Genomic DNA, 16,724 nt, shown 5'->3' on the forward strand with positions numbered 1-16,724 from the left:
GGACATTTATAATAATAGCACCACAGTGGACACAATGTTTTTGGCTGACAGACTTACGAGCACGAACTCTGGCAGAACCATTGGTGATACTAGACCTACATCATTATTTAATAGATCTGACAACGGGGAAGAACCCACCACAACTGGAGAAGTTAAAGCTGCTAGCTTGGAAAGTTGGGGGTGGGCAGATAAAATAGCGCACAGGTCCTTAGAGGAAAGGGAATTAATAAATAAGAGTTGACGAGCAGCAACTAAAACTACTTATAAGACCCCTATACAAAGATGGATTTTATGGTGTAAATTCCACAGAATAGATCCTAAGATGCTTCAGGCTATAGATGTTGCTAGATTTTTAGCCAAAATTTATTTGAAAGATGGGTTAGCTTATCGAACTGTACTTCTACATAAGTCTGCAGTCTCTACTTACTGTGGTTTAAATAATTTATCGAAAAAATTTTTTATTAATCAAATATTAAAAGCTATTTCCTTAGAAAGACCTCAAGAAAGAAAGACACCAATATGGGACACATCATTATTATTCGAGTGGCTTAAAGACACACCAAATTGTAATACAATTTTTGATATAGTTCGAAAAACAGCAATAATTCTTCTTTTAGCTTCTGGAAGAAGAATTCATGACCTCACACTCTTGGATGTATTTGAAGTTTAGAAATAGACCAAGATAAGGGAGTAATTAAGTTATGGCCCAGGTTTGGCTCAAAGACAGATGATATCAATAATAGATAACCTGGGTGGTTATTAAAACAAAACACTGAAGAATGTTTTTGTCCAGTAAGACACATCAAAAAGTTAATTGAGGTAACCAACACTAGACGTTTAGAAGGAGGTTGAAATAACCCAGTTATATCAATTACGGGTGCGATTAAACCAGCCATTCGAACAATGATAGCAGGCTGGATAAAATCAATATTTAAGGAAAAGGGAATTTATGCAACACCAGGTAGTGTAAGATCTGCTGTAGCATCTAGAAGCTGGTTGGCAAATAGACCTATAGATGAGATTTTAAGCAGAGGCAATTGGAGAAGTGCCCAGACCTTTAGAAAGTATTACTGTCGAGTAGTGGAGAGAAGGGGAGATAATTATAAGGAGGACTTACTAATGAAGAATTTTCCAAATATTTAATTAAATACTGTTATTATTTTGATTTAATGTTTAAGACTAACTTGAAAGAACATAGTATAATACATAAACTTAGTATATTTTTGTTTATAAATATTGATCTCAATTGATAAAGTTACTTAATTCACCTAGGTGTAGAATTAATAATTATTTTCTAACTTTATTTCTATTTTGTTAATTCCTGAGATATATTTTGTCAAGTTATTTATTATTTATTTTTTTACTTATATTATGATGAATATAGATTTTATGTTTATATATAAATTCTAGTGACATGATAAGTATATTCAATTATAGGATTCAGTGAAGGAAGTTGAATATATAGAATATATTAAACATCATGTTTGTTTTAATTAATAATAATTCACATAGCGTTTGTATTCTTACACCAGCAGATATCAAAAAGGTCTTTAAACAATGCTGTGTATTTTAGATACACATATAATAAATCTGTTTTGCATTACAACAAAACAGTTATTATGTGTGTGAGAAAACACACATCATTGTAGGAAGGTACTTGCTGGTGGTTGATGAAGACTATGATTTGACAATGTCAGTGGCGCGCATATTTGAAACAAGATGGCGCGCTCTGCTGTGTGTGAAAGAGAAAGGTAACAAAGGACGGAAAGAGAGATACTATTTTATAATTGTTTTTGGTAAGATTTATGGATGCTTCTTCAAACAATGCTGTGTGTTTTCTCACACATAATAACTGGTTTGTTGTAATGCAAAACAGATTTATTTTAATTCGCTCAGAGACTTGACGTTCGTCATACGACACTTATCATAAAAGTAGGAAAACAAAATCAATTTCTGACTTTTTAAAATTTTCTTTAGGAAGTCAGGTGAACGAATGGACCACTCTAAGTTTAGTGGTCTTTTAGCGCTTGTTTATAGACAATGACATTGTTAAATAAGTAAACCATTACTTGCAAGGAGTCGCACACCATGGGTACGACAATAACTTAATAATATACAAACTCAAAAACAGCTGTACATTATATCCTTGTATTCAATAATAAATAGACAGATGCATAGTCACTAGTGTAGTATTGTTACATATAATATTACTATCTTTTATTCAGAAATTTGAGCTAACTAGAAGAGTTTTTATATAACTTATTCTAACGCATCCTTAAACGTCAACAAAATCAAGAAAACAAGAAAACATTTACCAACAATTTTGCTGTACAAAATGGGTGTATAATTATTATTAACTAATTGTTTTTAAGTAAACTAAGAGTAAAATCAATTTGCCCTTAAAGAACTTTATTGTTACTGTATGAGCTATTTTAACGTTAAATGTGATTTAAACGTTTATCTAATAGTTAATATGTTATATATATGTTTATAAAGTGCTACCAAACTGCCTAACTTTTCGAAAATCAAGTACCAAGACTTTTAAATACTTGTATCTGTGGTTTTTCTACATTAATGTTGACAGTTGAAGTTTATGACGATTACGATTTTTTTTCAATTCGTGGAAATGCACATTACAATGTCACGCGATCGGCGATCCTTATTAGTTTTTATAAAACATTAGTAGAAGTAGTAAAGGATATTATTTTTATTTACATTTATAATTATGTTCTGGTAGTTTTGTCCAATGCAAGTCTATCTGGATTCCGCATCAGATATTGAGCATGACAACGGCGTCGATTCAAAAATCACCTTAATGTCCTCAAAAATCATGGAAACACGTTATTACGAAGGATGTGGGCGCGAGGGTCCCATCCGATGCATATTTTTAGGTGAATTCCATCCAGTGGCAGGACCTAAAATATCATGTCAGGTAACAAAATATGCTTTTATCGCTTATAATCAGACTATATACAAAAACTCAATTGTTTATAAACATTTCATAACAGGTTATGAAACTATTTTAAATATTGTGAACAGATGCTTTTATATTATTTCTTTATCCTGTTCATAATAGATATATATCAGAAATAATCTTAACAGTGTCATAGTAAAATAAAAATATATATTATTTTTAAAATACCTAATCAGTTTATTGTTTACTTTAAAGAGTATATCTCCATAATATCTTTTAAAAGTAAAGATCAATTTATAATGAAACAAAAAATATAAACATAGTAGATAGAAACAGCTAAATATTATAAAATTACTTTTTTATTTTGAATTTATTATATGGAAAACTATTCCACTTAACCAAAAAAATCCTATCTAAAATAATAATGATTATTGTATGATAATTGAAACAATACATTATTTCAGTTTCCTGATGATTATGTATCAAAAGAGCTCTTCGATTCAATAAGTGCTTATATCATTCCAAAGCCTCAGATTCAAAAATGCACAATGACTATGTAAGTATTATGATGCTTATCAAACAAACCATTACAATTACAGATATTAATAGTGGTTGGCTAACTATTACATACTGCAATTTATTTCTTGTCCCGAACTCTGGAATATTGGTCTATAATATGAAGTATGCTTTATTTTCCATGATAATTATTCTAAATAAGTCAAGCAATACAGGAAAGCCATAAAGCATAACCAAACTGATCAAGTATAGATCAGTAGTCAAATATTTGTACCATCACAGTTAAAATCTAAAATAATATTACTTGCCGAAAGAGATTGCTACTAATCTGTTTTGAGGTATCTTTTTACAAGAAATAATTGTATTTATTAAAACAAAATAATGTTGATAGATAATACACATATGTATGATTCAGTTATTAGTAACCGTTTATTTGATTGACTTGTATTTCCTGACTGACCTTTAAAATAGAGAAACCAAAGCTCATTGGTTTCATTGTCATTGGATCAGTGTTTGACTAATAAAACCAGTTGTAGTGCATTCATGATCAGCTGATTCAGCTGCAATGAAAAGATTTATATGAAAGTATGTGGTGATAAGCTATTTTGAAAGAAATATTTGAAAATTTTGTGAAGGAAATTGGTTATTGCAGTACAGATAGAAATTGCCCGCATTTTATCTCTTCAGTGTATGCTATGAGTCAAGAAGATGTATCAATATATTTAAAGACTACTTGAGTCTGAGAGGAATATTTTAACCTGCTGAGTTTCTTTTGCCGGTTCTTCTCTTGTCTGAGATTTTTCTTTCAAAACTGGCAGAACTTTGACAATCATTAAAAAAGTATGATGCTTCTATGTTGAATAAAGATATTTGAATTTGAATGACATATGTTATAAGGGACGAACTGTTGTTGAATTATATAATGGTTTTACAGAAATGCACTTGGCCATAAAATAGTTGGTTATCCTATAAGGATAGAGAACTCAAGATATGAACGTAACATGTACCTGTTCAACCTTTGCTTTGTATGTGATAGCTGGTCGAAGACTGTGCAATATGAACCTGTTGTTAAGAAACTGGGTGAACATTTGGTAAGTTGTGTTTATTTAATACACAAACACATACATACAAACTAATGACGACTTTGTAACGACAATGCTAAAATATACACAAGTGGCACAAATCTACATAAAAAAATTATACATGTGTTTTTACAACAAACTATTCAAATTGACTACTGATTTCAATCAACCTTGTTATATCACTTTTCTTAATATTAAACATATTTTATTTTTACTTAATTTTTATGATATTGATGAATGTAACATTTTAACTTTTGCCCTTGATTTTTTATCCCTTGTGCCATGTGTTGACTGGTCTGGGGCAATAATCAATATTATACATTTTTACAATTTTCATTGTAATCAGTAGTCATATAAAAACTGTCTATGTGCATTTTTATTTAAACAGTAGTTCTTTGCTCAGCGAAGGCCTCATTTCTTAATAAATATGTTATTATTATTATACAAAATTGGTGGTGCTTGCCCTTAATCTGAACCTGATATCTTTGTTTGAGATAAATGTATTGTACCTATTAGACCATCTCAGGTTCTCTATAAAACAAAAAATAAATCATTCACTTTTTCTTACACAGACAATTATGGAAGAAGAAACTAGATTTGTGTCGAGTGGTTCGACTAAACTGCCAACGCTGCTCGCTCACTTATTACACGACCTGAACACTTACAGGAAAGCTACATTAGTCGGTGCGTTATTTTTCTTTCTCTGATTTGAAATTTAAAGGTTAAACAATCTACGTAATATTTATTACTATTGACCCGCCCCGGCTTCTCACGGGTGCAGTTAATAAAAAAACCGAACCTATCTAATATTGTCGTGGTAAGAATGTGTTCTTATTTGTATACTTTACATTATTAGGTATACTTTATTTTATAAGTTAATTTAGTATTTACTTATATGATAATATCATAAATATATAATTATGAGATAGGTATATATATTTATGATATATTCATATAGAAAAACGTTTGAGTCGTAATTTGTTGTGAAGCCACGACAATTCAACATCAAATTCATGACAGAATTTCCGACAATCCACGACAATTCAAATCTATAAGATGCGCATTTGATTAATTTTATTTTCCAAGGTCAAAATTTCACTATTACATCCGATCACCCGTTTCGCAGCCAACGATTATTTTTTGTTGTACGTAATTTAGAATCAGTGACATCTTCTAAATTATTTATTCCAATGAATCAATATATATTAAATATCTAGGGTAATTAATATACTTATGAATTCGTATTAATAATGGATTAGCTAAAATGACTTAATAAAAACTTGTATTTCTAATATATAAAAAGATGAGAATTGTTAATGTAGAGTAGCACGATAAAGACATGCTATTGTAGACTTTTCAATAGGCGTTTTTAAGAGCTACAATTCTCTTACATTGATTGACGGATATTCTGAGGTTTATTAGCGTAAGCTTACGATATCAGTTCTTTTCGATAAAACACCGCAATAGTTTAGTAATTTTGTACAATATATTAAGAAATGATATATGTACACAAATAGTTTATCGGTTTTTCCATTAGTTAAAACTGTATACATTGTTAACCGTACAAAGTTAGGGGAGATACAGACGGGTGCTGAAAGCGACTTTGTTTATATTATTTATCGATGATTTAACTGTTAATTTAATTCTGATTATTTCTGGTATAAATAAAAACATCGGTTCTGCTCTCTAAATGATATCCTCAATTATTATCAGAAGGCGAGACCGTAATGCACTTGAAAGTGCTCGAAGTGCGTAAAGACCCTATGCCGGTGCACGATTTCGACGTTCCAGTGCTGGTCGCGTCGGTGGGCCTTCCCCGTCCAGGGAGACCGCCGCGTAAAGTGCCACAGGAAGGCTCTGAACAAATACCTAGCCAGGAGCATCTGGACGTGGAAGATGAAGAACCGTTTGAAGTTGATATGGACGCTGATTGGGACCTTACGACCCGACAGGTAAAAGATGAAAAATAATAATTACCCTACATAACAATATAACATAACTACTTTTTCCAAAAAATACTTGGCAAACTTGCTTGTGAATTAAAACTAACAAAAAAAATCATTCAAATACATACGTAATTATATTTGTCAACTGCCTCCTTGATCTAACTTGTTCGGCTACGTATCAAAGTTCCAGAATAGTATCTCGTATTTGGCCATCAATAGTAATGGATTCTCTATCAAGAAACTGTGGTCTACCGTTGGCGTTTGGAAATTTGTGTAATATTTCGTTTATACGCTCTTTTCGATCGTATAAGCTTCCCAATTCCATTAAACTGATAGTAATGATTTGATAATGCGAATTGAAAAAGCAATATCAATGATGGCATGGCGGGGCAAAAATAAATTTTATATGGTACCACATTATTAATAAACTTTATTTAATATTATTTCTTTATATTCAGCTTCTACCGCACATAAATGGTTACAACCACGTGTCGAAGATAGCGTCTGATACGAACGTGGAGAAAACTCTCGTCAAATCGTGTATACAAAATTTGGTTTATTATGGAGTGGTGAGTCTACTAAGTTGATTATTTGATAAACTTATATATTTTTAAAGTTTCTAGATGTAACGTTTGTGTGTAACGACTTAATCAGTTTTTGACTTCTGTCTATGCATCGGCGATATTTGATTTTTTATGACATGGGCTATGTATGGGATATTTGGATTAAATATCCGTTACGCGTTTAACATCACATTGTACAAATGTGAGAAAGAGATGAAACGAATGTGATATCGAAATCGGGTTAAAATTCGCCGTGGGATGGTATACTGTAAAGTTAAAGAGGGCTAGTGCGAATATTTTACGAGTTAAATGTTATCGTACATTGGATGATTTGACGTACCAGAAAGATATTCATCGTTTTTTAGATGCGATGAAAACGGTTCCTCGTGAAAACGAAATCGATGACATCTTATTTTACATGTGTTTTGATATATCGAACTCATGCGTACTTCTATCACAAATGCCTTGATGCGAGATGACCCGTGGCATTGATTAGAACACTTGAACCATAATCGATAATTTTTGCACATTAGTACCACAAAAGTTTTATTTTATCTTTGTAATTCATGATGTGCTCAGTGGCGACCTGCATTTGAGCATGCAGTCATTCTGAGTCAGAGCCACTCACTCTTTAAATATTATGTTTATTTTAAATTTGGAAATGAGACAGATTTTTATTTTTGTTATTAATTGTTATTCTCGTAATAGTATACTATAACGTTACGCTTTTTCATTTCCAGGTAGTTCTGATACCAGTGTTGAAGTTCAGTAACATGTACCGAGCCACACCGAGTCTCAGCAGACTGTTCAGTGACCACGAAATGCAGAAATCTTGTATTTCTTTCCTCAGCAACGACGGCGAAAATAAAGAAAAAGTAATTATATTACTTCCAAGTACATTGTTTTCAAGTTTCTTTAGAAAATAATACAAGGAGTTAAGTTTTACATAATTTGTGCAATTATCTCGTAGATCATTCATATGATCATTATAACCGTTCTTGATTAATGTGTTCATTTTTTTTTATTAATTGAAAATATTTTGTCAAATTGATGTTGGTGGTTGAATTTAGTAAAAATATTTTTAGAGCCTTGGTAGACTCACGCGATGCCTTAAGCTTATTTTTCTCGGGGCCAGTCTCTAACGGCTCTTTAGTCGGCTACTTAACTTTATGTTGTCTAGAGATTACTGGCCTGGTTCTGACTATGTTGTTTTTGGTCTATTGGGTTTCCGAGGTGAGCTCAACCACTGGAGAGAATGGTATTGCAGATGCAGATGTCCATGGGCCATGGGTTGTTAAATCTTATACTGTCCAAGCGTGTGTCTGCACAAACTGGTCAATGTAGAATTTGCGTTCGCATGTGCCCAGTGCCCCAGTAGCTGACCTAGTGGAAGTGTGGGAAGGTTAGCGGATAGTGGAATCAAACAATTCCAAACTAGCTGACCGAGAGTAACTCGTTGGAACTGGCTAAACTTACTGATTTTCACTGTTGGTGTAAACCATGCTTATATAGTAATATTTTTATTTTATCTATGTGCTTACTTCCACTATTTGACAATGGCATATAAATCTCATGTGGAAAACTGCACTGTAACGGATGGTGGTCAAATCAAAGTCAACGATCTTGCTCGCAATTTACTATTAATACTAATTTATATCATTTTTTATAATTTCTAGCCAGTCCTGTCAGATGTGCTTGGAATACTCTGCTCGCTACAGCAAGGAACAACTCTGAGAACTGTGTGCGAACGATTTTTTCCATCGCCAGGAGTGCCTTTCGACGTCCGTCGCTTGGTTGTGTTCGCGCAGATACACGGCCTTGTTAAGTGTTTGAAAAGGTAAATATACTTTATTCAAGTAGGTTCTTATTTAAGGACCATTGAATCAGAATGTGAAGCCACCACCAGTTTCTCGGTAGTTATTCTTCTTCTCAAATGACAAGTTTGTATGCAAATCAATAAATACTAACTTTTTCTATAAATAATCTTATTATAAAAACGAATAGCATGTCCAAGAAAGGATGTTGTCTTGATTTTGTGGAGTCGAAAGTAATTAATTTGTTATATTCTTAATAGGTATCCTGTCTACGTCCGAAGTCCGGTTCGACCCAACGGTTTTACCCCACGTTTGGACTCCATGCTGGGCATCCGGCGACTCTTCACCGGCAAGCACAGTGTTGATGAGATTTGCTGTCTCGCGCGGATCGACTTGGCAACTCTCGATCAGATCATAGAAGACGATTCCAACGTCGCTATAATATGGAGGTAGATTAATTACCCCTAATGATTCCACAATATATTTTTTTTTTAAGTTGAAATCAACGAAAATTATGTTCGGCCGAGTTAAAAAAAAATCTTCAGTTCTTCCTGCAAAGAAACGAATGTTCTCGAACTTCAATATACTGGTATAGTCAACAATGCGAAGTATAATATATTTGAAATAATTTCAAGAGGGTAACTTTGCAAAATTTAAATTATGATTAAATTTACGTCATAAACTTAATATTAAGGAACGCAATAAAAATAATGTAGACAATATGATTTTTTGATATCAATGTGTCTTAAGGCTCGTTTGCATTGGTCGATAGGAAACAAATTCAGGGAATAAGGCGTGACATACTGCCTGCAGATTTAGAACCATTACTATGACTTTATGGCATATTATATACCCAACATGATGATCCCCAGCGAGCTGTGTAATTATAGTTGTATTATTGACTCGCTCAGGACCTCAGTGTGATAAAACGCATGAGGCTAGCGGCACATATGACGGGTTTTGTCGCACTTACAAGTCTTAAGGAAGGATAAGGAATCATTGTTTTTTTTTTAATATGACCTGGTGAACTTCGTATCACCTACAATTTATATTTATACATATTTATAATGTAAAGGATGTCCTTCAAATGGTTTTCGATGCTGAAACGGTTTCGATTCTGCATTCTGTATTGGTGTCGTATTTAAGCCTACCGCAAACTGCAAGCGAAAGCTATGCCGCTTTCTCTCGATTGAATTTTTTTCAGATGTACTGCCAAATACACTACTGTAAGGTGTTCATTGTATCGCAAATGAATGCGCCAAGTCGCATCATTGCCACAGACATAACGACCCGTCTGAGATATTTCATAATTTGCATTTTTTATTGCGGAAAGAGCCAAATCGCTGCCTTTGTTTATATATTTACATATGTACTTGATCGACTTGACGGCGTAGTATTCAACAGTCATGTGAGCCTCAAAAACTTTAGGCAACATTGCCACAATCCAACGATTGTCAATGTCACTTTCATAACTACAATTCGCCCATTAACCGAAGCTGATCACCGACGATATTGCAATCAGGTCTCGTGGGTCTCGCTTGGAACATTGACTGTTTTTTTTTTATGTTTGAGGTGGCAAACGAGCAGGAGGCTCACCTGATGGAAAGCGACTACCACCGCCCATGGACATCTGCAACATCGGGGGGCATGCAGGTGCATTGTCGGCCTTTCAGGAAAGAGTTGCTCTTTTCTTGAAGGTTCCCAAGTCGTATCGGTTCGGAAAAACTGCCGGCGAAAGCTGGTTCCACAGAGTGGTTGTACTAGGCACAAAATGCCTTAAAAATCGCGCTGTTGTGGATTTTCGAACATCTAGGTGGTGCGGGTGATATTTGGAATTTTGATGAGATGTCCGAAGGTGAAATTCAGCAGACGGGATTAATCCCTGTGAAAAATTCTGTAGAAGATGCAGAGCGATCCAACATCTCTACGCGAAGCCAAAGGATCAAGCATATCGGAAAGGGCTTGATCGGCGATAAATCGGGCCGCTCTACGTTGGATACGGTCAAATGGAAGGAGCTGGTACTGGGGAGCACCCGCGCAGACGTGAGAGCAGAACTCTATGTGTGGCCGAATTTGCGCCTTGTAGAGTTTTAGACGACGGGCCGACGTGAAATACTGTCTTGCCTTGCTGAGCACACCGAGCTTTTTCGATGCCCATTTGGCTTTGCTTTCCAATTGACTGCGAAACTGAACGAGGCTTGAAATATCGATGCCAAGTATTCCGATACTAGCTTCGAAAGAAGCGCTTTGTGCCACACGCGATCGAAGGCCTTCGCTGTGTCCAGACTGGCTGCTAATGCCTCCCCCTTGCTCTCAACTGCTTCCGCCCATCTATGAGTAAGGTAAACTAGAAGATCACCGGCTGAGCGACCCCGATGGAAACCGTACTGGCGGTCGCTAATCAGCTGGTACTCCTCTGGGTACCGCAGGAGCTGGCAGTTTATAATGGACTCCATTACCTTGGAGAACAAGGAGGTGATGGCTATAGGTCTATAATTAGACGGGTCTGAGCGGTTGTTGGTGGTGACTTTCCTCGATCATCCAGAGTCGAGTTCGCCGCGAAGAGAGAGCCTAAAAGATCAGCTTTCTCCTTCGCGGTTTGGGCCAATGACTCACCGTCCCTGTGCAAAGATGGAAAAGAGGGCTGATAGAAATTCCCTAAGACAGCCTTAGCGAGAGACCAGTACGCACGTGTTCCTGAAGGGAGGCACACCAGTCTCGCCAATTCGCCATCCGGATGGGAAGTCAGCAGAAGGTCCAACAGGGAAGGTGTATGATCCTCCACGTCTGGTATTCGCGTTGGCGAGGTGACCAGTTGTGTCAAATCATATGCCAAAGCGAAGTCGAGAACATATCTACCGGCATGATCGGTAATGCGTGATCCAAGCCATTCGGCATGGTGGGCATTAAAATCGCCAAGAATTACGATCTCTGCGGATGGGTTCTGCTGCAGCACGAAATCTGTAGCCATTTGGACATGCTCAACCAGTCGATCGGTGTCGGCATTACCGCTATGGGACCTATAAAGGCACGCGTATATTCGCGGATGGTCGTCGCAGTCTACACGCAGCCAAATAATCCTACTCTTCAAGGCGTCGAGAGCAGATATCATCTCATATACAAAGGAATGTTCCAATTTGTAATGACTATCTATTATAAAGGGTAAGTCGTTGTTGAAAACCCAGCAAGGCTCATGGAGCATGTTCTTAGTCACCAATGCAATTTCGGATCAACAGTTTTATCGGAAATTTCAACTGAAATAATGGAATCGATTTCATTTAGCTCGAATTGGCCAACTAACCTATTTACACTTTTGCCATTCGACTGAGTACTTAACCATACAGGTGTTGTTTTATAATGAAATTCATAATTGATATAACTTTTGTTTAAAAAATCTAGAAGCGACGTCACGTCTGTTGTTTGACTGGGTAGCGTTACGTTCTAAATTTCAATCCATCTAGGGTTACAACTTATAGGATAAATGTTATCAATAGGTCTGGCGGGGCTATATTGTTTAATATATGACATCGATTCATGCACATACAATTCAATATGGCGCAGGTTTCTGATGGAGACAGGCTGGTGACTTTAAAGCCACATGTTAAGTACTTGAATCACGCTGAAATTTTTGTTTTTATGTCTAAATCTTCTAAGTCAATATAGGATAATAGAATGACAGATAAAAATATGTAATCGATCGTTAAGTTTACCTAAATTCACTTTAAGCAATGACCAATTTGAAATGTAATAAATGTTATATAACCGCACGGAAGTACGGTGTAGTAAGTATAGGAAGTAACGATATCCATACAAAATGATCACTTTAAATTTTTTAACTGTTATTTGGGGATTTCAATATTTTTTAAATTTTAAATCACGGCCGTTCTATAAAAGCGTACAAAAAATATTCAAAACAGTCAAAAATGTTATACATTAATTTTGCTATCAGACAAAATGATAGAGATAAATAATAGCATAATTTATATCTTGCCCATACATATATGTTTATATATATATTTTACTGTCTTTTTTAAAAAGCTACCACTAATGTTTAAATAACGTCCAAAACATTATACCTCATTAATAAAACTACTTACATTAGAAGACCTTACATTTGCCCTTCCTCGCTCGCATTGCGCTTGATTTTGGTATTTGTATAATAAATGGTATTACGAACAGCCGGCCTTTAATAAATGTTGCTATTAAAAAAAACTCCTTCAATTCGATTTATCCTTTATGAACTAATAAAAAGACTAGGTAAAAGTGTATTTAAAACAAGTAGATTTAGAATTAAAATTAATATTTTCTTCGCTCAAGATCGTTTTCGAATAATGATGGAATTTCTCGACCTCAAATCAAGAGGTGCATGTTGAACATTTTTTCGAAATTGTTTCGATTTCTTAAACTAGTCTTAACTAATTATCGAAAGGTTTCGTCGTTCGGCAAACTTTATATATACCCTTTTTTCAGTCGGATGTTGATAAAAATATATATACGCTTAATTTTTGTAGTGTGTTGAAATTGATGTATAATAAAAAATATCATTTAAAAACAACCTTAATTAGGAAATTAGAAAATTTTAATGTTAGTTTCTAGGCTTAATTTATAATTATATATATATCAATTGGCCGAGGATACTTTAAAATAACTATGCATAATTTATACTTTTTTTAATTATTTTTTACATTAACTTACCTTTTTATGAGTAATTATTTATTAAAATATTAGAATACAATTATTTATTCTTATTAGAATCGAAAAGAAACTAAGGGTATTAATTTTAGTTGAAATATAAAAAAAACGAATGCTTATAATTAGAAATTAACTAATAGATATTATACTAATAGATACTGGTATAGAAAAGACTAACAATTTTTATCATCTATTATAGAGTAGACATCATAAGCTAGTACGTTTTTGTATTCAATATTAAATAAAACAAAATGACATCTTCTTAAAGATATCAGTGTCCAATACAAATTATACACGACACGCAATATCAATTTCGTCGATTTTCAAAAAAAGTGGCCTTCACGTACAACCCGGCGGATGTGAAACATCGAAGCTGAACCTATTATAATAATTTATAATGATATACAACAACGAAGTAAATAGTAAATGGACCCACAAGGGAGTAGATAGTGGTGTCGGAAAGGGAGCATAACGGTAAAATTGTGTTAAGACCCCCAAATGATGAAAAAAAATCAATGTAGCAAATGTGTTACCAATGATTATATAATTGCCAATAGACTTAGTTCGCGTCAGGTCGTCGAAGGAGTATTTGTGTTAAACATTTTTTATTTTTTTTATACTTAAAGTCGATATTGTCTCGAAAACAAAGCATAATAATCACTATCACAAATATTTATTAAGGCACGTATTCCATTTCTTAAATAGGTAATGCATTTCAAATTATTACTCTAGTATTTCTGAAACTGTCCCTTAGTATTTTTTTTAAATTATTGTATTGTATTGAATTCGTTTACAAATGCTTGTGTAATTGAAAAGTAAAGTATTGTTTGAGTTTCTTGGTATTGAATTCCTTATAATTTTATTATTTTTCCGTTTTATTTATTTACGCATTTGTTTGTTTGAGAACGATGTGTCGATAATATAAATACGATTAGAATTTAAGACTGCCTTTTTAGCAATACGAAATAAAACAAAAATATAAAGAAAATATTTGTCTCTATTTTTAGTGTGTACAGTCGCATTGATAAGTCATATCATATACTAATGTTCCAGCAGTTACGAACATGTACATACTTGTATTCTATTATCTTACTCTCTACTTGTAGCTACACGTGTTCTTATAAAATTTGATTAGACATTAATCTTACACCGTGTGTGAGTGACTGTATCACAGCCATTATTTTGTAGTATGACGTCACAAGACACCTTTTATAGATAAGATCGGTTTCTATTAAGGATTTTCTCATTTGTCTTTTGTAACGGTAATTATCGGTAATATTTAACGTGTTGTACCCATACAAACTAATATTTGAAATTCCAAACTGCTATAACCAGAAGAGAACTTGAAAATCCGCAACCAATGACTTACTGTTTTTTTGATTATATCGATGTGTGTATCCTTTATACTATTTAGACTGCCATTGTAAGAGGCGCGTACGTGACCGTAGTTTTTTTAACTCGAATCAATTTTACGTATAACTTGAGATTAGGGCATTATCTGTGCCGGTAGCAATATATAATTATATTATTAGCTTTATATTCACTGCCTAATCATATGGATATCACTGTTGTTGTGTGAGTTTTATTGTAGGCACCTTCTTTGGAATGCAGTCTTAACGAGGACGACAAATAATTTTTATTATAGTACAATTAAAATGTGCCTTTTATTAAGAGCAAAGGTTTTATAACTTTTGGAAAATAAATTCTAAATCTTTACGTATCCTTTTTTCATTGATGTATGTAACGCTACTGCCGTGGCGCGATCCTGGAGCTGTGAATGTTACTTGGTATTTTTATAGATATTTGTGAGCGACATGGTCTTTATAAAAAAAAATCGGCACCAGACGTATACTCTGCCGTATTTATGTCAAACAAACATCGAAAGAGAATATTATTTTCAAAAGTGCATGCCTGACCTTTATAGTTCGAGCCCAATTACTTAAGAAATGTGTCGGTTCGAGAGCGGACTGTCTTATGTCTATAATTAATTGCTATGCATTAGATACTTATTATATTTAGCTCGGTTCTCACAGCACATATTTCTTTCGTAATTTTTCAGTGCTAGATAAATTTGAAGGAGTTCACGTGTCGTTCACGTTAACAGTATTATTGTGTAAGTTAGATTTTTGTAACGAATTAACTAAAAATTTAACACGCAGCCGTGCCATTAATTTTTTAATACTAATTTACGTCGTATCTTGTATAAAGAAGACAAGTTTATGTAAGACCTTATTTATGTGTTTATAATAAAAACATATTTAATCATTATGCCGCCGCGCGGCCATGAGTCAAATTACTTTATATTTTTAAGTAGTTGAAAGAAAAGAAATAAGCTGACAGTGCAGCTTGCCTACGATTAAATGTACTTGTCTAAACCAAGCGTATGATTTAGTCGCAGTGTCGCCTTGAATGTGAGTTGATATTTGGAACGAGTAGACTAGACAGTGTAGAAAAAAATTATAATTGAAGTAAATGTAAAAAATATGACGTAACATAAGAGTTTAAAATTCACATAAAATTGGTGTTTGATTCAAATTTCCAACTGTTAACTATTTGAAATCCTTAGTTATTTTTAAAACGGTACTGTTATTACTATCAGTGTCTAAAACGGGATATTTACCATGTTTTTTATTTTTATGTTCACGAGGTACTGTTATTGTATTTTCATTATAGTTTTAAAATGGTATCCGAGCGGCGAAGTATAAAGTTTAAAATGCATTTTATGAAACTATTGTTTTAACGAAAGTGTTTAAATATATCGACTTTCCTCTTGTAATTTAAAGCTTTCTTTGGCACGCTGCGTGTCACTGTCGTGCTGACTGTTTTGTATGTATGTACTTATATCGTTTCTTTAAGTATTTATTATTAGTACAAATCTAGGTAGTGGGTGTATTATTTAAACTTTTGTATTATTTATTATAGTGTTAAATGTTTGAGTTGTAATACTCTCTCTTGATCATTGAAGCTACTTTCAAAATTCCTCTAAGTAGTGGTTCCTCTCCATGAACAATATTCATCCAATAAATTTCTCAATAATTACAATTACTTTTTTATTTAATACCTACTTTTATATAATACTGAGATTTATAAAAAGTTTTCATGAGTCTCTATTTTAAGTTAAGATGAAATGGTTCTCCTCATGTAAAAAACTAAATACTTTTTTCTGTAACCGTACTGGAGTAAATAAAACACTACAA

The 16,724-nt window shown here is 33.6% G+C and overlaps 1 protein-coding gene across 2 annotated transcripts; it reads left to right on the forward strand.

Annotated features, from left to right (window-relative positions):
• The first annotated feature begins 2,589 nt into the window (after window positions 1–2,589).
• LOC113404147 (GATOR complex protein NPRL2-like) lies at window positions 2,590–9,314 on the forward strand. Of its 2 annotated transcripts, none has more exons than XM_026644941.2 (9): window positions 2,590–2,932; window positions 3,379–3,470; window positions 4,365–4,521; window positions 5,085–5,196; window positions 6,226–6,464; window positions 6,917–7,027; window positions 7,762–7,896; window positions 8,698–8,858; window positions 9,096–9,314. In XM_026644941.2, exons 1-9 carry the CDS (start codon window positions 2,747–2,749, stop codon window positions 9,286–9,288), a joined length of 1,386 nt encoding a protein of 461 aa, XP_026500726.2. In that variant the 5' UTR covers window positions 2,590–2,746; the 3' UTR covers window positions 9,289–9,314. The 2 variants fall into 2 exon arrangements, with proteins under 2 accessions (XP_026500726.2, XP_026500727.2); XM_026644942.2 differs by having other exon boundaries at window positions 6,229–6,464.
• Window positions 9,315–16,724: the final 7,410 nt, after the last annotated feature.

This window comes from Vanessa tameamea, chromosome Z (assembly GCF_037043105.1).
Source record: "Vanessa tameamea isolate UH-Manoa-2023 chromosome Z, ilVanTame1 primary haplotype, whole genome shotgun sequence".
Lineage (NCBI taxonomy): Eukaryota > Metazoa > Arthropoda > Insecta > Lepidoptera > Nymphalidae > Vanessa > Vanessa tameamea.

Excerpts from the sequence above, each read along its gene's own strand:
- LOC113404147 (XM_026644941.2), top strand. The coding sequence starts at position 2,747 with ATGCAAGTCTATCTGGATTCCGCATCAGATATTGAGCATGACAACGGC. Across the intron at positions 5,197-6,225 it reads CAGGAAAGCTACATTAGTCG|AAGGCGAGACCGTAATGCAC; the intron begins GTGCGTTATTTT and ends AATTATTATCAG. Across the intron at positions 7,028-7,761 it reads ATTTGGTTTATTATGGAGTG|GTAGTTCTGATACCAGTGTT; the intron begins GTGAGTCTACTA and ends TTTCATTTCCAG.